Source organism: Coregonus lavaretus, assembly GCF_964263955.1.
Source record: "Coregonus lavaretus genome assembly, chromosome: 31".
NCBI lineage: Eukaryota > Metazoa > Chordata > Actinopteri > Salmoniformes > Salmonidae > Coregonus > Coregonus lavaretus.
Genome location: NC_140018.1, coordinates 20634412 through 20657309, shown reverse-complemented (window position 1 = coordinate 20657309; position 22898 = coordinate 20634412). Strand labels below are relative to the sequence as shown.

The 22898-nt window shown below is 44.1% G+C and overlaps 1 protein-coding gene across 1 annotated transcript; it reads left to right on the top strand.

The window, feature by feature from the left end:
• Nucleotides 1-7519: 7519 nt before the first annotated feature.
• Nucleotides 7520-22822, top strand: LOC311106796 (atypical kinase COQ8A, mitochondrial-like; the record flags this gene model as incomplete). Its single annotated transcript, XM_084149178.1, has 6 exons — nt 7520-7572; nt 10147-10288; nt 10603-10710; nt 20763-20828; nt 20917-21003; nt 21222-22822. 6 exons carry the CDS (start codon nt 7520-7522, stop codon nt 21513-21515), a joined length of 750 nt encoding a protein of 249 aa, XP_084005304.1. The 3' UTR covers nt 21516-22822.
• Between the last annotated feature and the right edge of the window lie 76 nt (nt 22823-22898).

Below are 22898 nucleotides of genomic sequence, written 5' to 3'. Positions count from 1 at the left end.
TAAAAGCGTCTGCTAAATGGCATATTATTAGTGATTATAATGATTAAACTCACCTTCTACATCTGTTTCCTGACTCCTTGCATATGCCTTACAACTGCAGTCCACGCTGTAGTGTAAACCAGTGGAGGCTGCTGAGGGGAGGACGGCTCCTAATAATGGCTGGAATGGAGTCAATGGAATGGTATCAACCGCATGGAAACCCATTGTTTGATGTGTTTGATTCCATTTCGTTGACTCCATTCCAGCCATTATTAAGAGCCGTCCTCCTCTCAGCAGCATCCACTGGTGTAAACTATTTGTATAATCCAGTGTCAGTCATCTTGATTCAAAAGGCTAGTGTTTATGTCATTGTCAGTGGAACAGCAACACCAACAGGCACAACAGCTGAGCAGCAGATTCTTCTGCAAAGAGATGGTAACATATGTGAATGTTTGCATGGAAAACAATGACAATGTATAGCTCTTGTGTCAACAATAAGTATACACCAGTATTCAACTCTATCGCCATCATGTGGAATACAAGTGAAATGGCTTACCTTTGGTTGCATGTTAAACGTCTTCTGAATCTTTTTGACTGCTTTTCATTGCGAGGACACTCCAGTAGTACTCCCTGGCTCTCATGGAAGAGACAATTCACTGTGAGTATTACATCACCTCTGGTCACTAGTCTGCTACTGTCAGATACAACACACTCTGGATCGAAGGAGTGATGCAGCACTACCAGAATGACAGGTTTACCATCTGTCGAGAGAGAGAGGGACAGCAAGGAACAAGAAATAATTCAGGAAATCAGATAATTGTATTTCACTTAGGTACAGACAGAGTAGAATTTTTTGGGGTAAGGCGTGCCGTACACGTGGTTTGAAAGGAGTGTAAAATCTGATCAATCCCTGCTGCTGGTTTCAGATCCTTTAATTAACCTTTAAGTAAGTATCAGCTCCTTAAATCTAGGGAAAACATTCATATTGTTTGCCTGGATTCTGCTGCAGTGCTTCTTCAATATCAGTCCCAGCACGAGAGACGATGGAACAGAAAAACAGGATGACATCACTCTCCTCCTTAATCACGTCAGTTAAACCTCTTCCTGTAGTGAGACGCCCTTTAAAGTCCTCATGAGACGTCCCAGTATTCCCAGTTGTTACAGTGATGAATTTCATGTATTACAGCTGATTACATTCTACACAAAACTATGATGTTAATGTCATCTCGTCTCTTTCCCAGAAACACAAGTGTTCTCTCACCTTGGACCTCTATGCAACATCCTCTACAGAATCGCTTGCCTGTGTTTTGTGTCTCCTGGGGAGAGTATCAAGCACTGTATATCAACCTCAAATATGTGCCTCTGGTATATGCAATAGGCACATTTGTTATTTACTTAATATAAAACATAAACCATTTGGAAATATGGATCAGTCTAAAATGTTCACTTTAGTGCAACTACAATAATAAGCAGTAGCCTACAGTAGAATAAGATACATGTAAGCCTACATATTTAGGCATATTTACCCTGTCATTCATATTTATTTTTGCTTAGTTGGGGGTTGTTTCCAATGATGTTGCAGAGCAGGATGTCGAGTAGGCAGTTATTTATCACCCCGCCCTAATCTATGGATCACCCCTGGCATGTCAATAAAATACAAATACACGTCAGTGCAATACCCTCCTTCATATCTCAACCGTTTGTAGCAGGCTGCAGGAATGAATAAATGTTGCAGTAAAACTACAGTAGTCAGCAGACATTTTAGCCAAAGTTTCAGCAGATCAGAACCAGTGGCAATTAAATATCAAACTCTATGTTGCTTTAATACCCCTAGTCGATCTTCTGTCAGTGTCACTTGAATCCAAGCAGAGAACCCAACCAGTCAATTGAAACATAGGGTTTGGATAAAGAGAACCATACACAGTGTATATATATATCACAGGAGGTTGGTGGCACCTTAATTGGGGAGCACAGGCTTGTGGTAATGACTGGAGCGGTATTAGTGGAATGGTATCAAATAGATCAAACACATGGTTTGATGCCATTCCATTTGTACCGTTCCAGCCATTATTATGAGCCGTGCTCCCTTCAGCTGTCTCAACTGATTTTAAATATACAGTGGGGAAAAAAAGTAATTAGTCAAATCAAATCAAATCAAATCAAATTTTATTGGTCACATGCGCCGAATACAACAGGTGCAGACATTACAGTGAAATGCTTACTTACAGCCCTTAACCAACAGTGCATTTATTTTAAACAAAAAAAGTAAGAATAAAACAACAACAAAAAAAGTGTTGAGAAAAAAAGAGCAGAAGTAAAATAAAGTGACAGTAGGGAGGCTATATATACAGTAAAATAAAGTGACAGTAGGGAGGCTATATATACAGGGGGGTACCGTTGCATAGTCAATATGCGGGGGCACCGGCTAGTTGAGGTAGTTGAGGTAATATGTACATGTGGGTAGAGTTAAAGTGACTATGCATAAATACTTAACAGAGTAGCAGCAGCGTAAAAAGGATGGGGTGGGGGGGCAGTGCAAATAGTCCGGGTAGCCATGATTAGCTGTTCAAGAGTCTTATGGCTTGGGGGTAGAAGCTGTTGAGAAGTCTTTTGGACCTAGACTTGGCACTCCGGTACCGCTTGCCGTGCGGTAGCAGAGAGAACAGTCTATGACTAGGGTGGCTGGAGTCTTTGACAATTTTGAGGGCCTTCCTCTGACACCGCCTGGTATAGAGGTCCTGGATGGCAGCCACCAATTGTGCAAGTTCTCCCACTTAAAAAGATGAGAGAGGCCTGTCATTTTCATCATAGGTACACGTAAATTATGACAGACAAATTGAGGAAAAAAAATCCAGAAAATCACATTGTAGGATTTTTTATGAATTTATTTGCAAATTATGGTGGAAAATAAGTATTTGGTCACCTACAAACAAGCAAAATTTCTGGCTCTCACAGACCTGTAACTTCTTATTTAAGAGGCTCCTCTGTCCTCCACTCGTTACCTGTATTAATGGCACCTGTTTGAACTTGTTATCAGTATAAAAGACACCTGTCCACAACCTCAAACAGTCACACTCCAAACTCCACTGTGGCCAATACCAAAGAGCTGTCAAAGGACACCAGAAACAAAATTGTAGACCTGCACCAGGCTGGGAAGACTGAATCTGCAATAGGTAAGCAGCTTGGTTTGAAGAAATCAACTGTGGGAGCAATTATTAGGAAATGGAAGACAAACAAGACCACTGATAATCTCCCTCGATCTGGGGCTCCACGCAAGATCTCACCCCGTGGGGTCAAAATGATCACAAGAACGGTGAGCAAAAATCCCAGAACCACACAGGGGGACCTAGTGAATGACCTGCAGAGAGCTGGGACCAAAGTAACAAAGCCTACCATCAGTAACACACTACGCCGCCAGGGACTCAAATCCTGCAGTGCCAGACATGTCCCCCTGCTTAAGCCAGTACATGTCCAGGCCCGTCTGAAGTTTGCTAGAGTGCATTTGGATGATCCAGAAGAGGATTGGGAGAATGTCATATGGTCAGATGAAACCAAAATAGAACTTTTTAGTAAAAACTCAACTCGTCGTGTTTGGAGGACAAAGAATGCTGAGTTGCATCCAAATAACACCATACCTACTGTGAAGCATGGGGGTGGAAACATCATGCTTTGGGGCTGTTTTTCTGCAAAGGGACCAGGACGACTGATCCGTGTAAAGGAAAGAATGACTGGGGCCATGTATCGTGAGATTTTGAGTGAAAACCTCCTTCCATCAGCAAGGGCATTGAAGATGAAACGTGGCTGGGTCTTTCAGCATGACAATGATCCCAAACACACCGCCCGGGCAACGAAGGAGTGGCTTCGTAAGAAGCATTTCAAGGTCCTGGAGTGGCCTAGCCAGTCTCCAGATCTCAACCCCATAGAAAATCTTTGGAGGGAGTTGAAAGTCTGTGTTGCCCAGCGACAGCCCCAAAACATCACTGCTCTAGAGGAGATCTGCATGGAGGAATGGGCCAAAATACCAGCAACAGTGTGTGAAAACCTTGTGAAGACTTACAGAAAACGTTTGACCTGTGTCATTGCCAACAAAGGGTATATAACAAAGTATTGAGAAACTTTTGTTATTGACCAAATACTTATTTTCCACCATAATTTGCAAATAAATTCATAAAAAATCCTACAATGTGATTTTCTGGATTTTTTTTACAGGCCTCTCTCATCTTTTAAGTGGGAGAACTTGCACAATTGGTGGCTGACTAAATACTTTTTTCCCCCACTGTATATATATTGTGCCTTCGGAAAGTATTCTGACCACTTGACTTTTTCCACATTTTGTGACATCACCTCATCAATCTACACTCAATACCCCATAATGACAAAGCAAAAACAGGTTTTTATAAATGTTTGTAAATTTAAACAAAATAAACAATGGAAATATGACATTTACGTAAGTATTCAGACCCTTAACTGAGTACTTTGTTGAAGCACCTTTTGCAGTGATTACAGCCTTGAGTCTTCTTGGGTATGACGCTACAAGCTTGGCACACCTGTATTTGGGGAGTTTCTCCCATTCTTCTCTGCAGATCCTCTCAAGATCTGTCAGGTTGGATGGGGAGCATTGCTGCACAGCTATTTCAGGTCTCTCCAGAGAAGTTCGATCGGATTCAAGTCCGGGCTCTGGCAGGGCCACTCATGGACATTCAAAGACTTGTCCCGAAGCCACTCCTGCGTTGTCTTTGCTGTGTGCTTTGGGTCGTTGTCCTGTTGGAAGGTGAACCTTCGCCCCAGTCTGAGGTCCTGAGCGCTCTGGAGCAGGTTTTCATCAAGGATCTCTCTGTACTTTGTTCCGTTCATCTTTGCCTCGATCCTGACTAGTCTCCCAGTCCCTGCCACTGAAAAACTTCCCCACAGCATAATTCTGCCAACACCATGCTTCACCGTAGGGATTGTGCAAGGTTTCTTCCAGACGTGACGCTTGGCATTCAGGCCAAACAGTAAAATCTTGGTTTCATCAGACCAGAGAACCTTGTATATCATGGCCTGAGAGTCTTTTGGTGCCTTTTGGCAAACTCCAAGTGGGCTGTCATGTGCCTTTTACTGAGGAGTGGCTTCCGTCTGGCCACGCTACCATAAAGGCCTGATTGGTGGAGTGCTGCAGAGATGGTTGTCCATTTGGAAGTTTCTCCCGTCTCCACAGAGGAACTCTAGAGCTCTATCAGAGTGACTATCGGGTTCTTGGTCACCTCCCTGACCATGGCCCTTCTCCTCAGATTGTTCAGTTTGGCTGGGTGGCCAGCTCTAGGAAGAGTCGTGGTGGTTCCAAACTTCTTCCATTTAAGAATGATGGCGGCCACTGTGTTCTTGGTGACCTTCAATGCTGTAGACATTTTTTGGTGCACTTCCCCTGATCTGTGCCTCGAAACATTCCTGTCTCAGAGCTCTACGGACAATTCCTTCGACCTCATGGCTTGTTTTTTGCTCTGACATGCATTGTCAATTAGAAGTATTTTAAAACATTGGTGATGTACATAAGACTACTGTGTGCACCTCCGCTGGCAAAATCAATGCCTTAACCAATTGTGTTACCGCTAAGACCAGCTTTCGGTCCTTCTTAAATATCCCTAGTTGTGCTGACTTAAATTGGCATATTGGCACAAGTTTTTAAGGACACACCTCAAATATTTCCACACCTCCCATCTCAGTGCAAGCAAGCTGATGTTAGACAGGTAAATTGCTGAAGCTGGCGTAAGGGGTGGAAAATGCCAGTGCACCAGTTTTTACATGACGAAATTGCAAGGGAAAACCAGCCACGTCGCAGACACGACGTCTTGCTTCCGGACAAGGTAAACAACTTCTTCACCTGCTTTGAGGATAACACAGTGCCATCGATGAGGCCAGCTACCATGAACTGTGGGCTCTCCTTCTCCGTGGCCGAAGTGAGTAAGACAATGCTCAGAACAGCTGGCTGGAGTGTTTACGGACATAATCAATCTCTCCCTATCCTAGTCTGCTGTCCCCACTTGCTTCAAGATGTCCACCATTGTTCCTGTACACAAGAAATCAAAGGTAACTGAACTAAATGACTACAGCCCATAGCACTCACTTCGGTAATCATGAAGTGCTTTGAGAGGCTAGTTAAGGATAATTTCACCTCTACCTTACATGACACCCTAGACCCACTTCAATTTGCTTACCGCCCCAATAGATCCACAGACGATGCAATCGCCATCGCACTGCACACTGTCCTATCCCATCTGGAGAAGAGGAATACCCATGTAAGAATGCTGTTCATTGACTATAGCTCAGCATTCAACACCATAGTACCCTCCAAGCTCATCATTAAGCTCGAGGCCCTGCGTCTGAACCCCACCCTGTGCAACTGGGTCCTGGACTTCCTGACGGGCCGCCCCCAGGTGGTGAAGGTAGGAAACAACACCTCCACTTCGCTGACCCTCAACACTGGGGCCCCACAAGGGTGCGTGCTCAGCCCCCTCCTGTACTCACTGTTCACACATGAATGCGTGGCCACACACGCCTCCAACTCAATCATCAAGTTTGCAGACGACACAACAGTAGTAGGCCTGATTACCAACAATGACGAGACAGCCTACAGGGAGGAGGTGAGGGCCCTAGGAGTGTGGGGCCAGGAAAATAACCTCTCACTCAACGTCAACAAAACAAAGGAGATGATCGTGGACTTCAGGAAACAGCAGAGGGAGATCCTCCCTATCCACATCGACGGGACCGCAGTGGAGAAGGTGAAAAGCTTCAAGTTCCTCGGCGTACACATCACTGACAAACTGGAATGGTCCACTCACACAGACAGTGTGGTGAAGAAGACGTGACAGCGCCTCTTCAACCTCGGGAGGCTGAAGAAATGTGGCTTGGCACCTAAAACCTACACAAACGTTTACAGATGCACAACCGCCTGCAACCGCAGAGCTCTCCAGAGGGTGGTGCGGTCTGCCCAACACATCACCGGGGGCAAACTACCTGCCCTCCAGGACACCTACAGCACCCGATGTCACAGGAAGGCCAAAAAGATCATCAAGGACAACAACCATCCGAGCCACTGCCTGTCCACCCCACTATCATCCAGAAGGCGTGGTCAGTACAGGTGCATCAAAGCTGGCACAGAGAGACTGAAAAACAGGTTCTATCTCAAGGCCATCAGACTGTTAAATAGCCATCGCTGCAGCCCTATATACATAGACTTGAAATCACTGGCCACTTTAATAATGGAACACTAGTCACTTGAATAATGTTGAAATATTTTGCATTACTCATCTCATATTTATATACTGTATTGTATTCTGTTCTACTGTATCTTAGTCTATGCCGCTCTGACATTGCTCTTCCAAATATTTATATATTCTTAATTCCATTCCTTTACTCTAGATGAGTGTGTATTGTGTGTCTTGTTGTGAATTTGTTAGATATTACTTGATAGACATTACTTCACTGTTGGAGCTAAAAAAAACACAAGCATTTCGCTACACCCGCAATAACATCTGCTAAACACGTGTATGTGACCAATAAAATGGCACTGGAATGTGATTACATAAGAGAGGCCAAATGTGCCAAGAAATTCCAGTGAGTGATCAAAACAACCAGATGAGCTTCCTCTTAAAGACCACCTCCCCGTAACTACTTTCATCATCTAATTGTCACTGCAAGCTCCAGAAATGAAATGAAGGGGGAAAGATTGCTTTATCTTTTGGATGAAGTTGGATGTAGCCAAGCAATAGGAATTTGTGATGACTCAAGCTGTGGCTTTTTAGTGAGCACTTAGTAAATACATCTCTCCCAAGGGGGCCAAGGTAAATCAATCTCTTAAACACAGTGCCTTTTCCAGATCATGGTGGGAGGACAACACAACATATCATTGTATGACTCCAGATCAGGAAATGTACTGTAGCCTGTAGGGTCTAAGAATAGCCACTCTAGCCCTCTGAGGAGCGTTGGGTTTGATGACTTGATATAAATGTGCACCATTCGCCTGCAGCCAGCATTTAAATATAGCTGATCTGGACATAATACAAGAAGACAACAAGCACCCCCTCCCCATGCCATCTCCTCATACCCCCCCGTCCCCGCGCCATCATCCCCGGGTCTGTTGACAGGAAGGCAGGGTGAGAGATATGGTTTATGTCCAGAGAGGAGGCTCCTGTTACACACGGTACGCACCAGCTGTGGATGACATGCTTTTTCACCTTGACCATGGCCGGTGACGCGCTCCCTTCGATACATGTTCATACAGTATGTGGTTCCCCCTTCCATTAAACAGTGATTTCTACAGCCCCAAGCACATGGAGTTAGAGTGTAGACATTGGAGGATTATTTGAGGGATTGTGGAGTTTGAAGAGAAGATCATACCATTATTATAAGTTCATAAAGTAACTATTTAAAAACACTGGAAATATCCTGTGAATTGTCATGACATAAATAATGTACATACAGTTGAAGTCGGAAGTTTACATACACTTAGGTTGATCATTATAACTCGTTTTTCAACCACTCCACAAATTTCTTGTTAACAAACTATAGTTTTGGCAAGTCGGTTAGGACATCTACTTTGTGCATGACACAAGTAATTTTTCCAATAATTGTTTACAGACAGATTATCTCACTTATAATTCACTGTATCACAATTCCAGTGGGTCAGAAGTTTACATACACTAAGTTGACTGTGCCTTTAGATGGCTTTAGAAGGTTCTGAAAGGCTAATTGACATCATTTGAGTCAATTGGATGTGTACCTGAGGATGTATTTCAAGGTCTACCTTCAAACTCAGTGCCTCTTTGCTTGACATCATGGGAAAATGAAAATAAATTAGCCAAGACTTCAGAAAAAAACATTTTTGACCTCCACAAGTCTGGTTCATCCTTGGGAGCAATTTCCAAACGCCTGAAGGTACCACGTTCATCTGTACAAACAATAGTACGCAAGTATAAACACCATGGGACCACGCAGCCGTCATACCGCTTAGGAAAGAGACGCGTTCTGTCTCCTAGAGATTAACGTACTTTGGTGCGAAAAGTGAAAATCAATCCCAGAACAACAGCAAAGGACCCTGTGAAGATGCTGGAGGAAAACAGGTACAAAAGTATCTATATGCACAGTAAAACGAGTCCTATATCGACATAACTTGAAAGGACGCTTAGCAAGGAAGAAGCCACTGCTCCAAAACCGCCATAAAAAAGCCAGACTACGGTTTGCAACTGCACATGGGACAAAGATCTTACTTTTTGGAGAAATGTCCTCTGGTCTGATGAAACAAAAATACAACTGTTTGGCCATAATGACAATCGTTATCTTTGGAGGAAAAAGGGGGTACTTGCAAGCCGAAGAACACCATCCCAACCGTGAAGCACGGGGGTGGCAGCATCATGCTGTGGGGGTGCTTTGCTGCAGGGGAGACTGGTGCACTTCACAAAATAGATGGCATCATGAGGAAGGACAATTATGTGGATATATTGAAGCAACATCTCTAGACATCAGTCAGGAAGTTAAAGCTTGGTCGCAAATGGGTCTTCCAAATGGACAATGACCCCAAGCATACTTCCAAAGTTGTGGCAAAATGGCTTAATGACAACAAAGTCAAGGTATTGGAATGGCCATCACAAAGCCCTGACCTCAATCCTATAGAAAATCTGTGGGCAGAACTGAAAAAGTGTGTGCGAGCAAGGAGGCCTACAAACCTGACTCAGTTACACCAGCTCTGTCAGGAGGAATGGGCCAAAATTCACCCAACTTATTGTGGGAAGCTTGTGGAAGGCTACCTGAAACGTTTGGCCCAAGTTAAACAATTTAAAGACAATGCTACCAAATACTAATTGAGTGTATGTAAACTTCTGACCCACTGGGAATGTGATGAAAGAAATAAAAGCTGAAATAAAACATTCTCTCTACTATTATTCTGACATTTCCCATTCTTAAAATGAAGTGGTGATTCTAACTGACCTAAGACAGGGAATTTTTACTAGGATTAAATGTCAGGAGTAGTGAAAAACTGAGTTTAAATGTATTTCGCTAAGGTATATGTAAACTTCCGACTTCAACTTTATGCTCCCATTTAGTACTAAGTGCTGAGTTGTCCAGCTGTAGTTTTCAGAGCTGTGTGTTGTGGTGTTCAGGCGTCTGATGAGTATTATGTGATTGGTACAGGGAGCTGCTGAAAGACCACCCGTTCTTCTACGTACCAGACGTAATAGACGAGCTGAGCAGCAACGCCGTCCTTACCACAGAGCTGGTCCCCGGCTTCCCTCTGGACCAGGCTGAACAACTCTCCCAGGAACTCAAAAACGAGGTCAGTATATGCTGCAACTGTGTTCAATAACAAATACATTAACAAAGGCCACCATTGTGTATTTTGGTACTTACTACATACTTACTTATTGTACAGTGTGTCAATGTGGATTTAGATGTGTGTTTTCTGCTTGCCAAGCTTGATTTGATGTGTAAAACAAACGCCACTACAACAACCTAATTTCTGTCACCTCACCCACCAAAACACCTGCTACAGTGTATTACTGCCACTTGGTGGTGAAATTGCAGACTGAAAGATGTGTGATCTTTAAGTATCTTTCTCTCTCTCTGCCTCTGTCTCTATGTGTGTGTCAGATCTGTGAGAATATCCTGAAACTTTGTTTAAGGGAGCTGTTTGAGTTCAGATACATGCAGACTGACCCCAACTGGTCCAACTTCTTCTACGACCCACAGACACACAGAGTGAGTCTGTGTTATGTGAATTATTTAACAAACTATTTTAGTGTCTCTGTGCGTCTCCCAAAAGGTTGTAAGTCTTTTGGGATTTAAGTAACGGCCAGAGTCCCGGTCTGCATAGTCAGAGATATTTATTCATTGAGAATTCTGCCATCACAATTTCAGAGTCCATCTTTTATACTCATACGTCATACAAAAAGAAATCCCTTCCCTCTGTAGGCAGGCTGTAGTTTTCCACTCTAAAACTGCTCTACTGACCTTCAGTTCACACACACATATACACACATGCATACACACATACATACACACACACACACACACACATATCCTACTCCCTGCTTTACTCAGTTATTGCCGTTCTCACAATATTCTGCACCATGTTTTCATAACAGTTTCTCCCCTCCCTAAATTGGGAGGCCTCTTTATCTTAGTTTCTCAGTTGTCTTTGTTGTCTGGCCTGACTCTTACTCACATTGCTAAATAGTGGCTCAATGCCATAGCCTTTACTGGTCCTACACTCACACATTATACACAGTTTCAGGGTGTAATAATTAGTCATTAATAATTAATCTATCAATTCCACCCTTTGACTAAATATTACACACATACAAAATATATGTTGTTATAGAAATGAATCACACTCATTGAAGTATATAAGTTGGTTTGCATATTAAAACATTACAGGTTCATCAGGGTTACCCCATGATTAAAAGCATAACGTTACTTTTTAGCAATGGTAACTAGTACATCATACTTAAAACGAGACTTTAATAAACAAAAGATCATTACAATAACTTTTAAACTAGAGATTTATAGTTCTAGGAAAACATCCAGTCTCAAACTATCTGGATCGTCGTCGTCCTCCACCAAGCCTGGTAGGTCATATCCTTCAGTCGGAGTCCGGGATTGGGCCGTATCTCACCATCTGTTGGGAAACCGCCTTGCTCACCAACCCTCAGACACAGGGAATAAGACAACATCCACAAAGAACAAGTATACCCATAGAAGCTATAACTTCACCCAGAATAGTTACAGCAATAGTTTTCCATTTACCAAATATGTTATCAAACTAACCGTTTAGGGAGCTATCAATACCAGAGTTCTCAGCCAGTTCGTTCGCCAGCGTGGTGAGTCCCTGAAGCGCTTTGGTCACGGACCCGTCCGGTGCTGTATTGTTGGGGATGAAAGTACAGCACATAGATCCAAACAGAACACAAACCCCGTCCCGCTCAGCCAAAAGCATATCTAAAGCTATTCTATTCTGCCATGCTATTAAGCTAGTTGCCGCTGTCTGCTCAGCTAATCCCTTTATTGCATCACGAGTGTGGTTTATAAATCTTTGCTGGTTATAGTAAACATAATTCATCCAACCTACGCTTTTATTAATTGTTGACCACCAGAAAATACTTGATTCAAACCCAGCTGTGATTTGATTCCTAGCTTTGAATTGTTCTGGAACCCCTCGAGGTACTCCTATCCCATCAATATATATCCTTTCATCAAAGGATCCCGGGAGGAGGTCCTACTTTCTACGTGACAACTCACCAGTCTCTGACACGTTTGATTTTTTTCATATGTAGGTGAGTTCACAATCTGTTATCACCACACAACCATCAGATGTCAGCACGGGCCTGGTTTTGGTTCCTAAAATCCTCTGGCTGCAACAAAGAGGAGAGATTAGTCATGGTCTCTTTAGGTGTGACATTCTCTGTGTGGGAGCAGGAGCTAAGATGCCCTACCCTGTATCCTATCCTTACTAGTCCTAGAAAAACAATAATAAGAATCCCCTGAGACTTCAAACGGAGGCAACCTAGGTCGGGGTGACTTTGTTATCAGGGGATACAGAAAGTGCAAGTTACTACAAGACTCTTTCACCACATTCCCATGTGGCTTGCATGGAGGATAAACCTGACAGAGTCAAAGCCTGTCAAGGGGAACGGAGTAGTTGTTAACCCTGGTTTGGCTGTCCCACAGGCAAAACAGTCCTCTTTAGACATAGTTCTTGCCGTATACTGAATCCATTCCAACCACAGGTTAAGATTTCTATACCCCGTTTCCACCTGTACTACTTCCTTCAGGTCTATAGTTTGCACTATCTTCACCACGGCCCCGGTCTCACTACCTCCCTCAGAGAGGTTTACTCTATAGGGTGCCCCAGTTGAAGAAGATATCTCACTTGTCAGGTCTGTAATCTGTTTTAGCATAGTTCAGACTTTCAGACAGTACCTACCCTCATATGGGTCGCACTGCCATTTCTGATAATTCCCTACTTTCACAATACTACACCTGTCCCTGAACTGTGTATGGAGATTGACATATCCCCCCCCGCTTGGTATAAGCAACTACATAGTCCCAGGATGTACATGGTGACATACATATGGTGATGTCCTTCCCTAAAGTCCCTAGAATTTCCCCTTTCCCTACGTCTAGCTGTCTCCTATGCCTTTTCAACTTGTGTTAGGTTAACTACCACTTCTGGCTGAAACAGGAGGGTCCGTGTGTGTTAGGAATATGGCCCCCACAATCAGACAGCTACCTACCGTCGGGAGACCTGTGAATCCCCACCCTCGCCCTGAGAACATGTCAGATGCCAGAGGCCAACCCATTGCTTTACCTTCTATCGAACTCACACAGGGATGATCAGACAGGGTAAGGGAATCTTCGTTAAGGAGCCAACCCCCGAGCCCTAGTGGTGATCGGATCTTTCTCCTAACTCTGTGTTTGTTCGTCAGGTGTAGCTGGTTTTACCTTTTTACAGTGTGTGACATGCACCCAGATGGATCTCTCAGCTATTCTGCTGGCAAAGGCAGTACTTGGTAGGGCCCTTCCCGCCAGGCCTGCTTCAGTCTCCTGGTTAGATAGAGTGGGTCACCTTCTCCTTTAATTCACCTGTGGGGGCACAAAACCTCTGACATACAGGTGTGGTTAATAAACTACCTTCTCACGTGTTCTGCTAGGGTGCTCTCTAGTTCTATGTCTGCCTGTCTGGTCCTGCCAACTGTGGCATTCTGTAAGGTCTTCCAAACACTTTCTCAAAGGGGGATAACCCATCTTTATCTGGGGTTACTCTAAATTTCTTCCCTTCACTCCGTGATAACTCTATAAAATCCATTTCCAATTGCTGGAAAGGGTACTTAGCCGGAGGATACTCACCCTGAGGTGCCCTTTGTCTGCCCTGGTGATTATTTTGAGCACAGATAACACATCTTTTTTTTTTTTATAATTAGTAATCCCATGTGCAACAAAGTGTTGTCTAATCTGTTCTACCATCCATCCCTCCTTTTGACACATGTCACTGCCCATGTGTCAATATTATCACCTACCTAACAATCACTTAGGTAATATTGGTAATTTATCATCCAATTGCCATCCCTTATTTTTATTTATTGGTAAAATAAACTATCTTAAAGTCCTCCTCTCATGCCTTTAGAATTTACCAGTGTGGATGATTAATTAACACCAGAAAGTTAAAACAGAATTCAGAGGCAATTGAAATACCATCCCATAGAATACCAAACATTACCATTATTCTAAATATTTAATAAATGTTACTTATCCCAAGTGTTCATTAATCCTCATGACATTCATTCTCATAAGAAATCATATATACCCCAAACTCAGCCAAAACCTAAAAAACTCCATAAAATTCACTGTGTGCTCCTCTAAGACCTATCACCCTTGACCTGCTGAAAACCCCCCAAAATTGAAACAACAAGGCTTTATAAACATCATACTAGGTCTGTTGTTTTTTATTTGAAAACCCCAATTAAAAAACAACAACCAAACAGCCAGGTCATGAGGACTCCTGATTTCTCTCTTCCCCTTCTGCCTACAGTTTCTTAACTGGTGCCCTTTCCTTGCACAGTAACTACACGGTTCCTCACATTCTCTAGCAAAATGTCCCGTTTTGTCACAATTGTAACACTTCCACTCACTCCTGTCTCCACTATTACCATTTCCTTCTTGTCTGTCTTTGCTACCGTAACCTCTCTTCTCTCCTAGGTATTGACTAATAGTCTCACTGTCTCTAATTCAACACAAAACCCCATCATCCAATGTACTCCCAGCAGAACTGAAAAAATACAAAAAAAAACTGACTGTGATTTCCAGGACACTGCACCTTTGTTTCTGGCCTCACTATCTCCCCGGGAATTGGCCCTCCCTCAAGGTCCCTCCCAATCTGCTCTTGGTAAACTGCAAACCTTTTATTGCTTCTGGTTTCATAGGGTATTGCTTCTGATATGGCCTATGATTAGATTTGGGTATCACCTGTACTGGAATTACCCCTTTTATTAATCCTACGTCTGCTGGACCCCGGGACCACAAATGCTCTGGAACTTCTTTTAAGTCTGACTCCTGTTGTTCTGTCAACAGGTATTCCTCTCCTCAGCATCTGCTATTCTCATCTAAATGTACTATCTGTGGATGGGCTGTGTTGATCGCCACTCACAATATTGACCCAATCAGTGATCCTCTTACCCTTGGATACCCACTGGCCCATGTCTTTCCAGTCCTCTGCTGGCTCCTTTGCTAGGGACACATGTGGGCTCCATATTTCCCTGAACAGTCTCTGACTTTGGGGCCCTATTTCCACCTCCACTACTGCGTGGGTGTTGTCATAGTGAAACCATTTCAAGGCTATAGTCCTTTCTGTGGTTTTAAATAATGCTTTCTCATAGATTGCATCTGGACCTGGGTGTTTGTTATACCAGAGAGTACAGTGTAGGTCATCGGGGGACATTTTAGTGGGGCCTGGTACTACATCATCAGCAAGTTCCATCAAGGTTCTGGGAATATCAGTTATTCCCCCCCTAAACAAATCTTGCCTATCCCAATAACATGGCTCCCCTTCCCCACAGACCACCATATTGTCTCTGACTATGTGTACTTTCATTCCCCTCTCAGTGGAAATGACAGCCACATTCAATTTAGTCATTACATCACGTCCTAGTAAATTTACCCGACACAGCTTAGATATCAGGATGGGTATGGTTGCCTCTCATCCTGATTGGTCATGTTTTAGGGTTATTGGGGCTGATAACCTTTCAATAAATTGATGACCAGAGGCAGATCGCACTATGATTTTCTCCCCATCAATCCTGACTCCATCTGGCTTGTCTGTTGCACAGGTTGCTGTCCTGCAGGCTCCCGTATCACAAAGGAATTTAATTTTCATACCCATTACTGTCAATGTCAAATAAGGTTTCTGTTCCTGTTGAAGTGCTAAGTCAATAGTAGCCAATTCAAACACCTCACAATTTGGATCAAAGGGTTCCTTAGTCTTCCCCTCACTAGAGTCTACTATTTCTCCCTCAAGGACTAGTCACGCCTTATCTTCCTCTTCCTCACGCTCAAAGCTGGGGGATGGACTCTCTCTCTCTCTTCTCTCTTTTCTCTCCTGTCTGACTTTCTCTGCCCTTGTCTGGTACTCCTCTACCTCTGGCTCTTCCTCACCTTAATCTTCCCTTCCTCCTCCAGCCCCTTCTTCCTCATAGGGAGGTGGGGCCGGTTGGGGGGGCAACATTATTCCCCTGCACTCTCCTTCTCCTCCCTACGTATTCATCATCTGGATTTTCTCTCCATGCCTGGTCTGCCAAGTTTGGATATAACCTTTCTGCCCTCTGCTCTGGGGGAGGCACGGAGACCTCAACCTTCACTTCTCTTTCCCTCTCACTCACTTCTCTTTTCTTCCTGCCTTATCTCCTCTCTCTCCTAAGTTTCTAGTTCTACCCGCCATCTCTCCCAGAGTGGCAATTAGTTACTCTGCATCTTCCTCTTCTTTCTTGGCTCTGTCCTGTCTGTTATTCTGCTCATGATGGATTGCATGTCTCTCTGAGGCTATTACACAATTCAGTTATTTTCCCAACATACTCTCCGTAATCGGCCCATGGCAAAAGTGTCCTCTGGGCATCCCCTGAAACCCACTGCCCTCTAACGGCAGCCCAAACCTTACTATTCCTGTTTTGGGGTGGGTCATTCCTTCTACCGCTCTGGCCACGTCCTCTGTGTTCATGGCCTGTCTGCTAAATGGCATATTATTATTATTACTGTATACATCTAAGGTTGCTGGGGCCCCTTTCATTCCCCGCCAATAGATTAGGTAAGGCTATCAGTGGGTACTGGCCCCCTCCTACTCTCTCTCTCTCTCACTGCTTATTTCTCCTTTACACACCTTATGTATCTGTTTAAGCATGGATTGGAGTTTATCTGCGTCTAGACGTCCCTCAAAACCATACCTCTCCCTCCACCTGGTTACATAATGGAGATTTCTTCTATCCCTGGATTCCATTTTAATTACATCAAGTATTTCTCGTCCCCAGTAAATTCTGGGACCTCTTGTGAGGATTTGCCCCCCCATGGTTGGTACTGTTAAAAATCCCTTAGCCACCTCTTCTATATAACAAGTCAATTTAACAAGTAATTCAAAATAGCTTCACACAACAACACCTTGAATCACCCCTTCCTGTATATGTAATCTTGACTAGTCCCCCAGAATTATCTCATACTTTTACAGAGGGATTGATCCCCACAATGTAATCTTGATAATTCCTGACAGTCTCATACAACAGGAATGGGTTCTCCCTCCTCTATACAACCACCTCTCCCTGTATATGTAGTCTTGACTAGTCCCCCAGAATTATCTCATACTTTTACAGAGGGATTGATCCCCACAATGTAATCTTGATAATTCCTGACAGTCTCATACAACAGGAATGGGTTCTCCCTCCTCTATACAACCACCTGGAATTATTCATGTGACTTTTGAGCAAACATTAGGTCTCACACGTATACAACCTTACATGATTATTGGTGTTGTATCGGTAACCTGGAGTTTATAAGGCTCCAGAACGGATAGAGTTACAGCAAAATCTACAGTTGTTTGTGACTTTTGACTTAACTAATATTCTATTTCTCACACATGCTATTTTAATTCCTTCTGGTGTACTTTTTGTATTTGTTTAACCCGGATTATTTGTTGACTGCTCAATAATCTCTTACAGGTTACATCCCATAGGTGTACTTTTAATAGTTCCTTCTATTTCAACACCGGGTAGTTTCTTTTGGTAATGGCCTATTACCGTGAATCATTACGGACCCACCACCAGGTTGACTAGTCCCCCAGAATTATCTCATACTTTACGGAGGAGTCTATCCTCACAATGTAATCTTGATAATTCCTGACAGTCAACCCCACATTTCACTTAAAATGGCTACGCATTGATCAATTTGCTACTTTTCAATATTTTAGCAAGTTCTCAAATCAATTTCACCAAGTTAATGAATAAAGACTACTGACCTTATCCTTGCAGCCGAGATTCAATGTAGGTTTGGATTCCGTCACCGTCTCTGTCATTAATCAGGTGTCCTCTGGCCTGTTTTAACCCTTAATGTCAAAGGGCAGGACTTTCTATTTATGAATGTATCATTCGCCCGTCGACGGTTTTCAGAGTTACCTGGAATGACAGAAACAGGGTATTGGAGTCCGGCTCAGAAGGACCAAGCTGTTATGTGAATTATTTAACAAACTATTTTAGTGTCTCTGTGCGTCTCCCAAAAGGTTGTAAGTGTCACGATCGCCAATAAAGTAGGACCAAAGCGCAGCGTTGGGAGTGAACATGACTTTAATGTTGAAATAACGACAAAACAAAACACGATCCGTAACGTCCTCAGTACACCGACTGAACATAGAACAAAAACCCACAAACACAAGGTGAAAACACACACTTTAAATATGGCTCCCAATCAGAGATAACGAGCCGACAGCTGACACTCGTTACCTCCGATTGGGAGTCACAAGACCAATTACCCCAAAAACACAAACAAATGAAACGCACCCATACCCAACACCACCAAATGAAATACACCCTGACTCTAACTACACAGTCCCAGAGCCAGAGTGTGACAGTACCCCCCCCCAAAGGCGCGGACTGCGACCGCGCCTAACTACAAGCAAACAGGGGAGGGCTGGGTGGGCATTCCTCCTCGGCGGCGGCTCCGGCTCCGGGCTTCCTCCCCACTTCCTCTCCAACCCCCCAAAGTACCCCTGGGCCTGTCTAGCCCCGCTGACCGGAACCGGACTGACGACACGCGCCCCTGGCTTGGTGCGTGGATCCTGGCTGGACGGCTCTGGCGGATCCCGGCTGGACGGCTCTGGCGGATCCCGGCTGGACGGCTCTGGCGGATCCCGGCTGGACGGCTCTGGCGGATCCCGGCTGGACGGCTCTGGCGGATCCCGGCTGGACGGCTCTGGCGGATCCCGGCTGGACGGCTCTGGCGGATCCTGGCTGGACGGCTCAGGCTGCTCATGGCTGGCTGACGGATCTGGCTGCTCATGGATGGCTGACGGATCTGGCTGCTCATGGCTGGCTGACGGATCTGGCTGCTCATGGCTGGCGGAAGGATCTGGCTGCTCATGGCTGGCGGAAGGATCTGGCTGCTCATGGCTGGCGGAAGGCTCTGGCTGATCCTGTCTGGCGGACGGCTCTGGCTGATCCTGTCTGGCGGACGGCTCTGGCTGGACAGGGCTGACGACGCACCCCGTAGGCTCGGTGCGTTGAGCAGGGACAGGCCGGGCTGGGCTGGCGAAACGCACCACAGACTTGGTGCGGGGCGCAGGAACAGGCCGAGCTGGGCTGGCGACGCACCCCGTAGGCTTGGTGCGTTGAGCAGGAACAGACAGAACCGCACTGGGGACACACACCCCTGGCCCTACACGGGGATCAGGAACGGGCCGGACCGGACTGGAAACACCCCCCAGTACCTCTCGCCGTGCCTCCACACTTTCCATCCCCTTCGTAACCAGTGGCCCCCTTAAACTGGCGGCCATCTCTGCCAACCTCTTGCACTCCTCCGGGCCGTACACCTTCTGCCCCGACGTCGTGAGCCCCCCCCTAAAAATTTTCTGGGGGTCTCTCCTCTCGGTGGACCAGGCCTCCATAGTCCTCTCCCAACCTTCGCTCTTCTGGCTCCACCACTCGTATTCCAACTGCTGCTTGGTCTCGTTGTGGTGGGTTTTTCTGTCACGATCGCCAATAAAGTAGGACCAAAGCGCAGCGTTGGGAGTGAACATGACTTTAATGTTGAAATAACGACAAAACAAAACACGATCCGTAACGTCCTCAGTACACCGACTGAACATAGAACAAAAACCCACAAACACAAGGTGAAAACACACACTTTAAATATGGCTCCCAATCAGAGATAACGAGCCGACAGCTGACACTCGTTACCTCCGATTGGGAGTCACAAGACCAATTACCCCAAAAACACAAACAAATGAAACGCACCCATACCCAACACCACCAAATGAAATACACCCTGACTCTAACTACACAGTCCCAGAGCCAGAGTGTGACAGTAAGTCTTTTGGGATTTAAGTAACGGCCAGAGTCCCGGTCTGCATAGTCAGAGATATTTATTCATTGAGAATTCTGCCATCACAATTTCAGAGTCCATCTTTTATACTCATACGTCATACAAAAAGAAATCCCTTCCCTCTGTAGGCAGGCTGTAGTTTTCCACTCTAAAACTGCTCTACTGACCTTCAGTTCACACACACACACACATATACACACATGCATACACACATACATACACACACACACACACATATCCTACTCCCTGCTTTACTCAGTTATTGCCGTTCTCACAATATTCTGCACCATGTTTTCATAACAGTTTCTCCCCTCCCTAAATTGGGAGGCCTCTTTATCTTAGTTTCTCAGTTGTCTTTGTTGTCTGGCCTGACTCTTACTCACATTGCTAAATAGTGGCTCAATGCCATAGCCTTTACTGGTCCTACACTCACACATTATACACAGTTTCAGGGTGTAATAATTAGTCATTAATAATTAATCTATCAGTCTGCCTTTTAACTCTTGTTATCAACTTCATCATTAGTCCTGTAACTAATTTTGATGACCTTCCTAAAGGTTGTCTCTGTTTAAATGGATCTTCCGTCTTCTTGGTGTCTTCTGTAGAGCATGCTAATCCTATACAGTAGCACGATGTTGCTGAATGCTTAGAATGACTAAACATTACTACTGTTCCATCCATAGGTTGCGTTGTTGGATTTCGGAGCCACAAGAGGATTTATTGAGGACTTCACTGACATTTACATTGAGGTAAGATATTAGACTTTATCCCACAACAAAACATAACAGATCAAAATGATTTATTCGATGTATGTGGCGTTCATTGTGTTTTAATCAGCTCATCAAGTCAGCAGCAGAGGGAGACAGAGAGGGGGTTCGGAAGAGATCAGTAGACATGAAGTTCCTCACAGGTTATGAGTCAAAGGTGAGTCACATCATTCGTTCTGAACATATGAGTCAACAATGCCACATACTAGTTTATTTAGTCATAGACAATGAATTGAGAAGGCTCTCCATTACTCCATGGCATAAACTGAGTAGTGAATACCCATAACTTAATTACAATGGCTCCCCCTGAACCCACTAAAACACAAACACATACAGGTTATTACTCTCTCTGATTATGTTCTGCCCGTCCCTCAGTCCATGGTGAATGCCCATGTGGACGCGGTGATGATCCTAGGCGAGGCCTTTGCCTCCACGGAGCCCTTTAACTTCGGAGCCCAGAGCACCACGGAGCGCATCCACAACCTGATCCCTGTGATGCTGAAGCAGCGTTTCACCCCGCCCCCCGAGGAGACCTACTCCCTCCACCGCAAGATGGGCGGCTCCTTCCTCATCTGCTCCCGCCTTGACGCCAAGCTCGGCTGCAAGAACATGTTCCAGGAGGCCTATAACAACTACTGGAGGGACCGCCCCAACCGACCAAGCCAGTGACTGACACCGCAGAGGGCCAATCGCAGGGCTACGGCAGCAGGGTTAGAGAGGATGTGTGGACTATAAGGGGAGGGATATTGACCCTAGCCAGACTTGCTCTGCTGTTAATGTAATGTATATGGATGGCATTATATATATATATATATATATATATATATATATATATATATATATATATATATATTATACTTGTTTTGTGTGTGTGTGTGTTATTAGGAATATATTAACCATGGCTGTCCAGTTAACATATTCACAAGATGTATCAGATGGTTGGTTGTATAGGTTGAGTTAACTGGGATAAATGCCATGATGTGTGTCTGAGAGAGAATTGTAAAGCTATTGTGAAATCAAGACAGTTGGTTTCTTGTGACGTGGGGATATGATACTGTCTAATGGGCATAAAACCAGTGGTCATGATGAGACAAGTTAAATATGTTGAAGAACAGATAATATACTGTTAATGACCCATATTCTCCAGCATGTGGCAGTAGTTCTAATGTCCTATGAGGACAAAACAAATGATAATATGATGCATACAGAAGTCTAAAAGGACGTTTTTCTAGTTTTTAGTCGCACTTATGCATAGTGCACACATTACCAGGGTACAGACCAATTCCTGTTGAGGGGGAGGATTTGAGGACAATCTCCTGTTAAGCCTATCCCTATAAACACATTACATTTGGGCCACCTGAAATATCATAATAGATTTATCAATGATATGCACTGTCAAAACATTATTGCACTGTGTCAAGACACACTTATTTCTGCAAGGTGGAGATGGTTGATGGATGGATCATTGGACATGGCCTTACTTCCAGTGCCTGAGGAAATAAGAACATGTATTCTCATTGACTGATCTACTTTACCATGGGCCTGTAGCACCAAAATTGAGTGTTTTGGCACCAAAGTGTTCTTCCTGTGGCCTGGTGGGCTTATGACATTTTGACTATGGTGTCGTTTATTAACAGTGGGGAGTGACAACAGCAGGTTTTGCATCAGTTGACAAAACTATCATACTAAGTATCAAAACCTAACTGCTGTTTTGTCATAAAAGCCTGTCTTTACTTTGTGATGAAACGATGATTGAGGCAAGAGAAAAGTGATCCTAAATCACTTATTTTGTGTGACAATAAATGCAAACATGCCTATAGTATTTCTAGAAGGATGTTTAGAAATGAATACCGCTATGCATCTTTATATTGATATCAGAAGAAGAGTTGGAAAAAAATATGATTACAGTTTTTCTAATCAATGACATTCTTACCAAGGGTTGTGATAAATATAAAAATATTAAATATTTGACTCAACACTTGTCCTAATCAATGTTGCATGTGTACTCTTAATTTTTTTATGAAAATAAGAACAAATTTATGAGCATCTGCA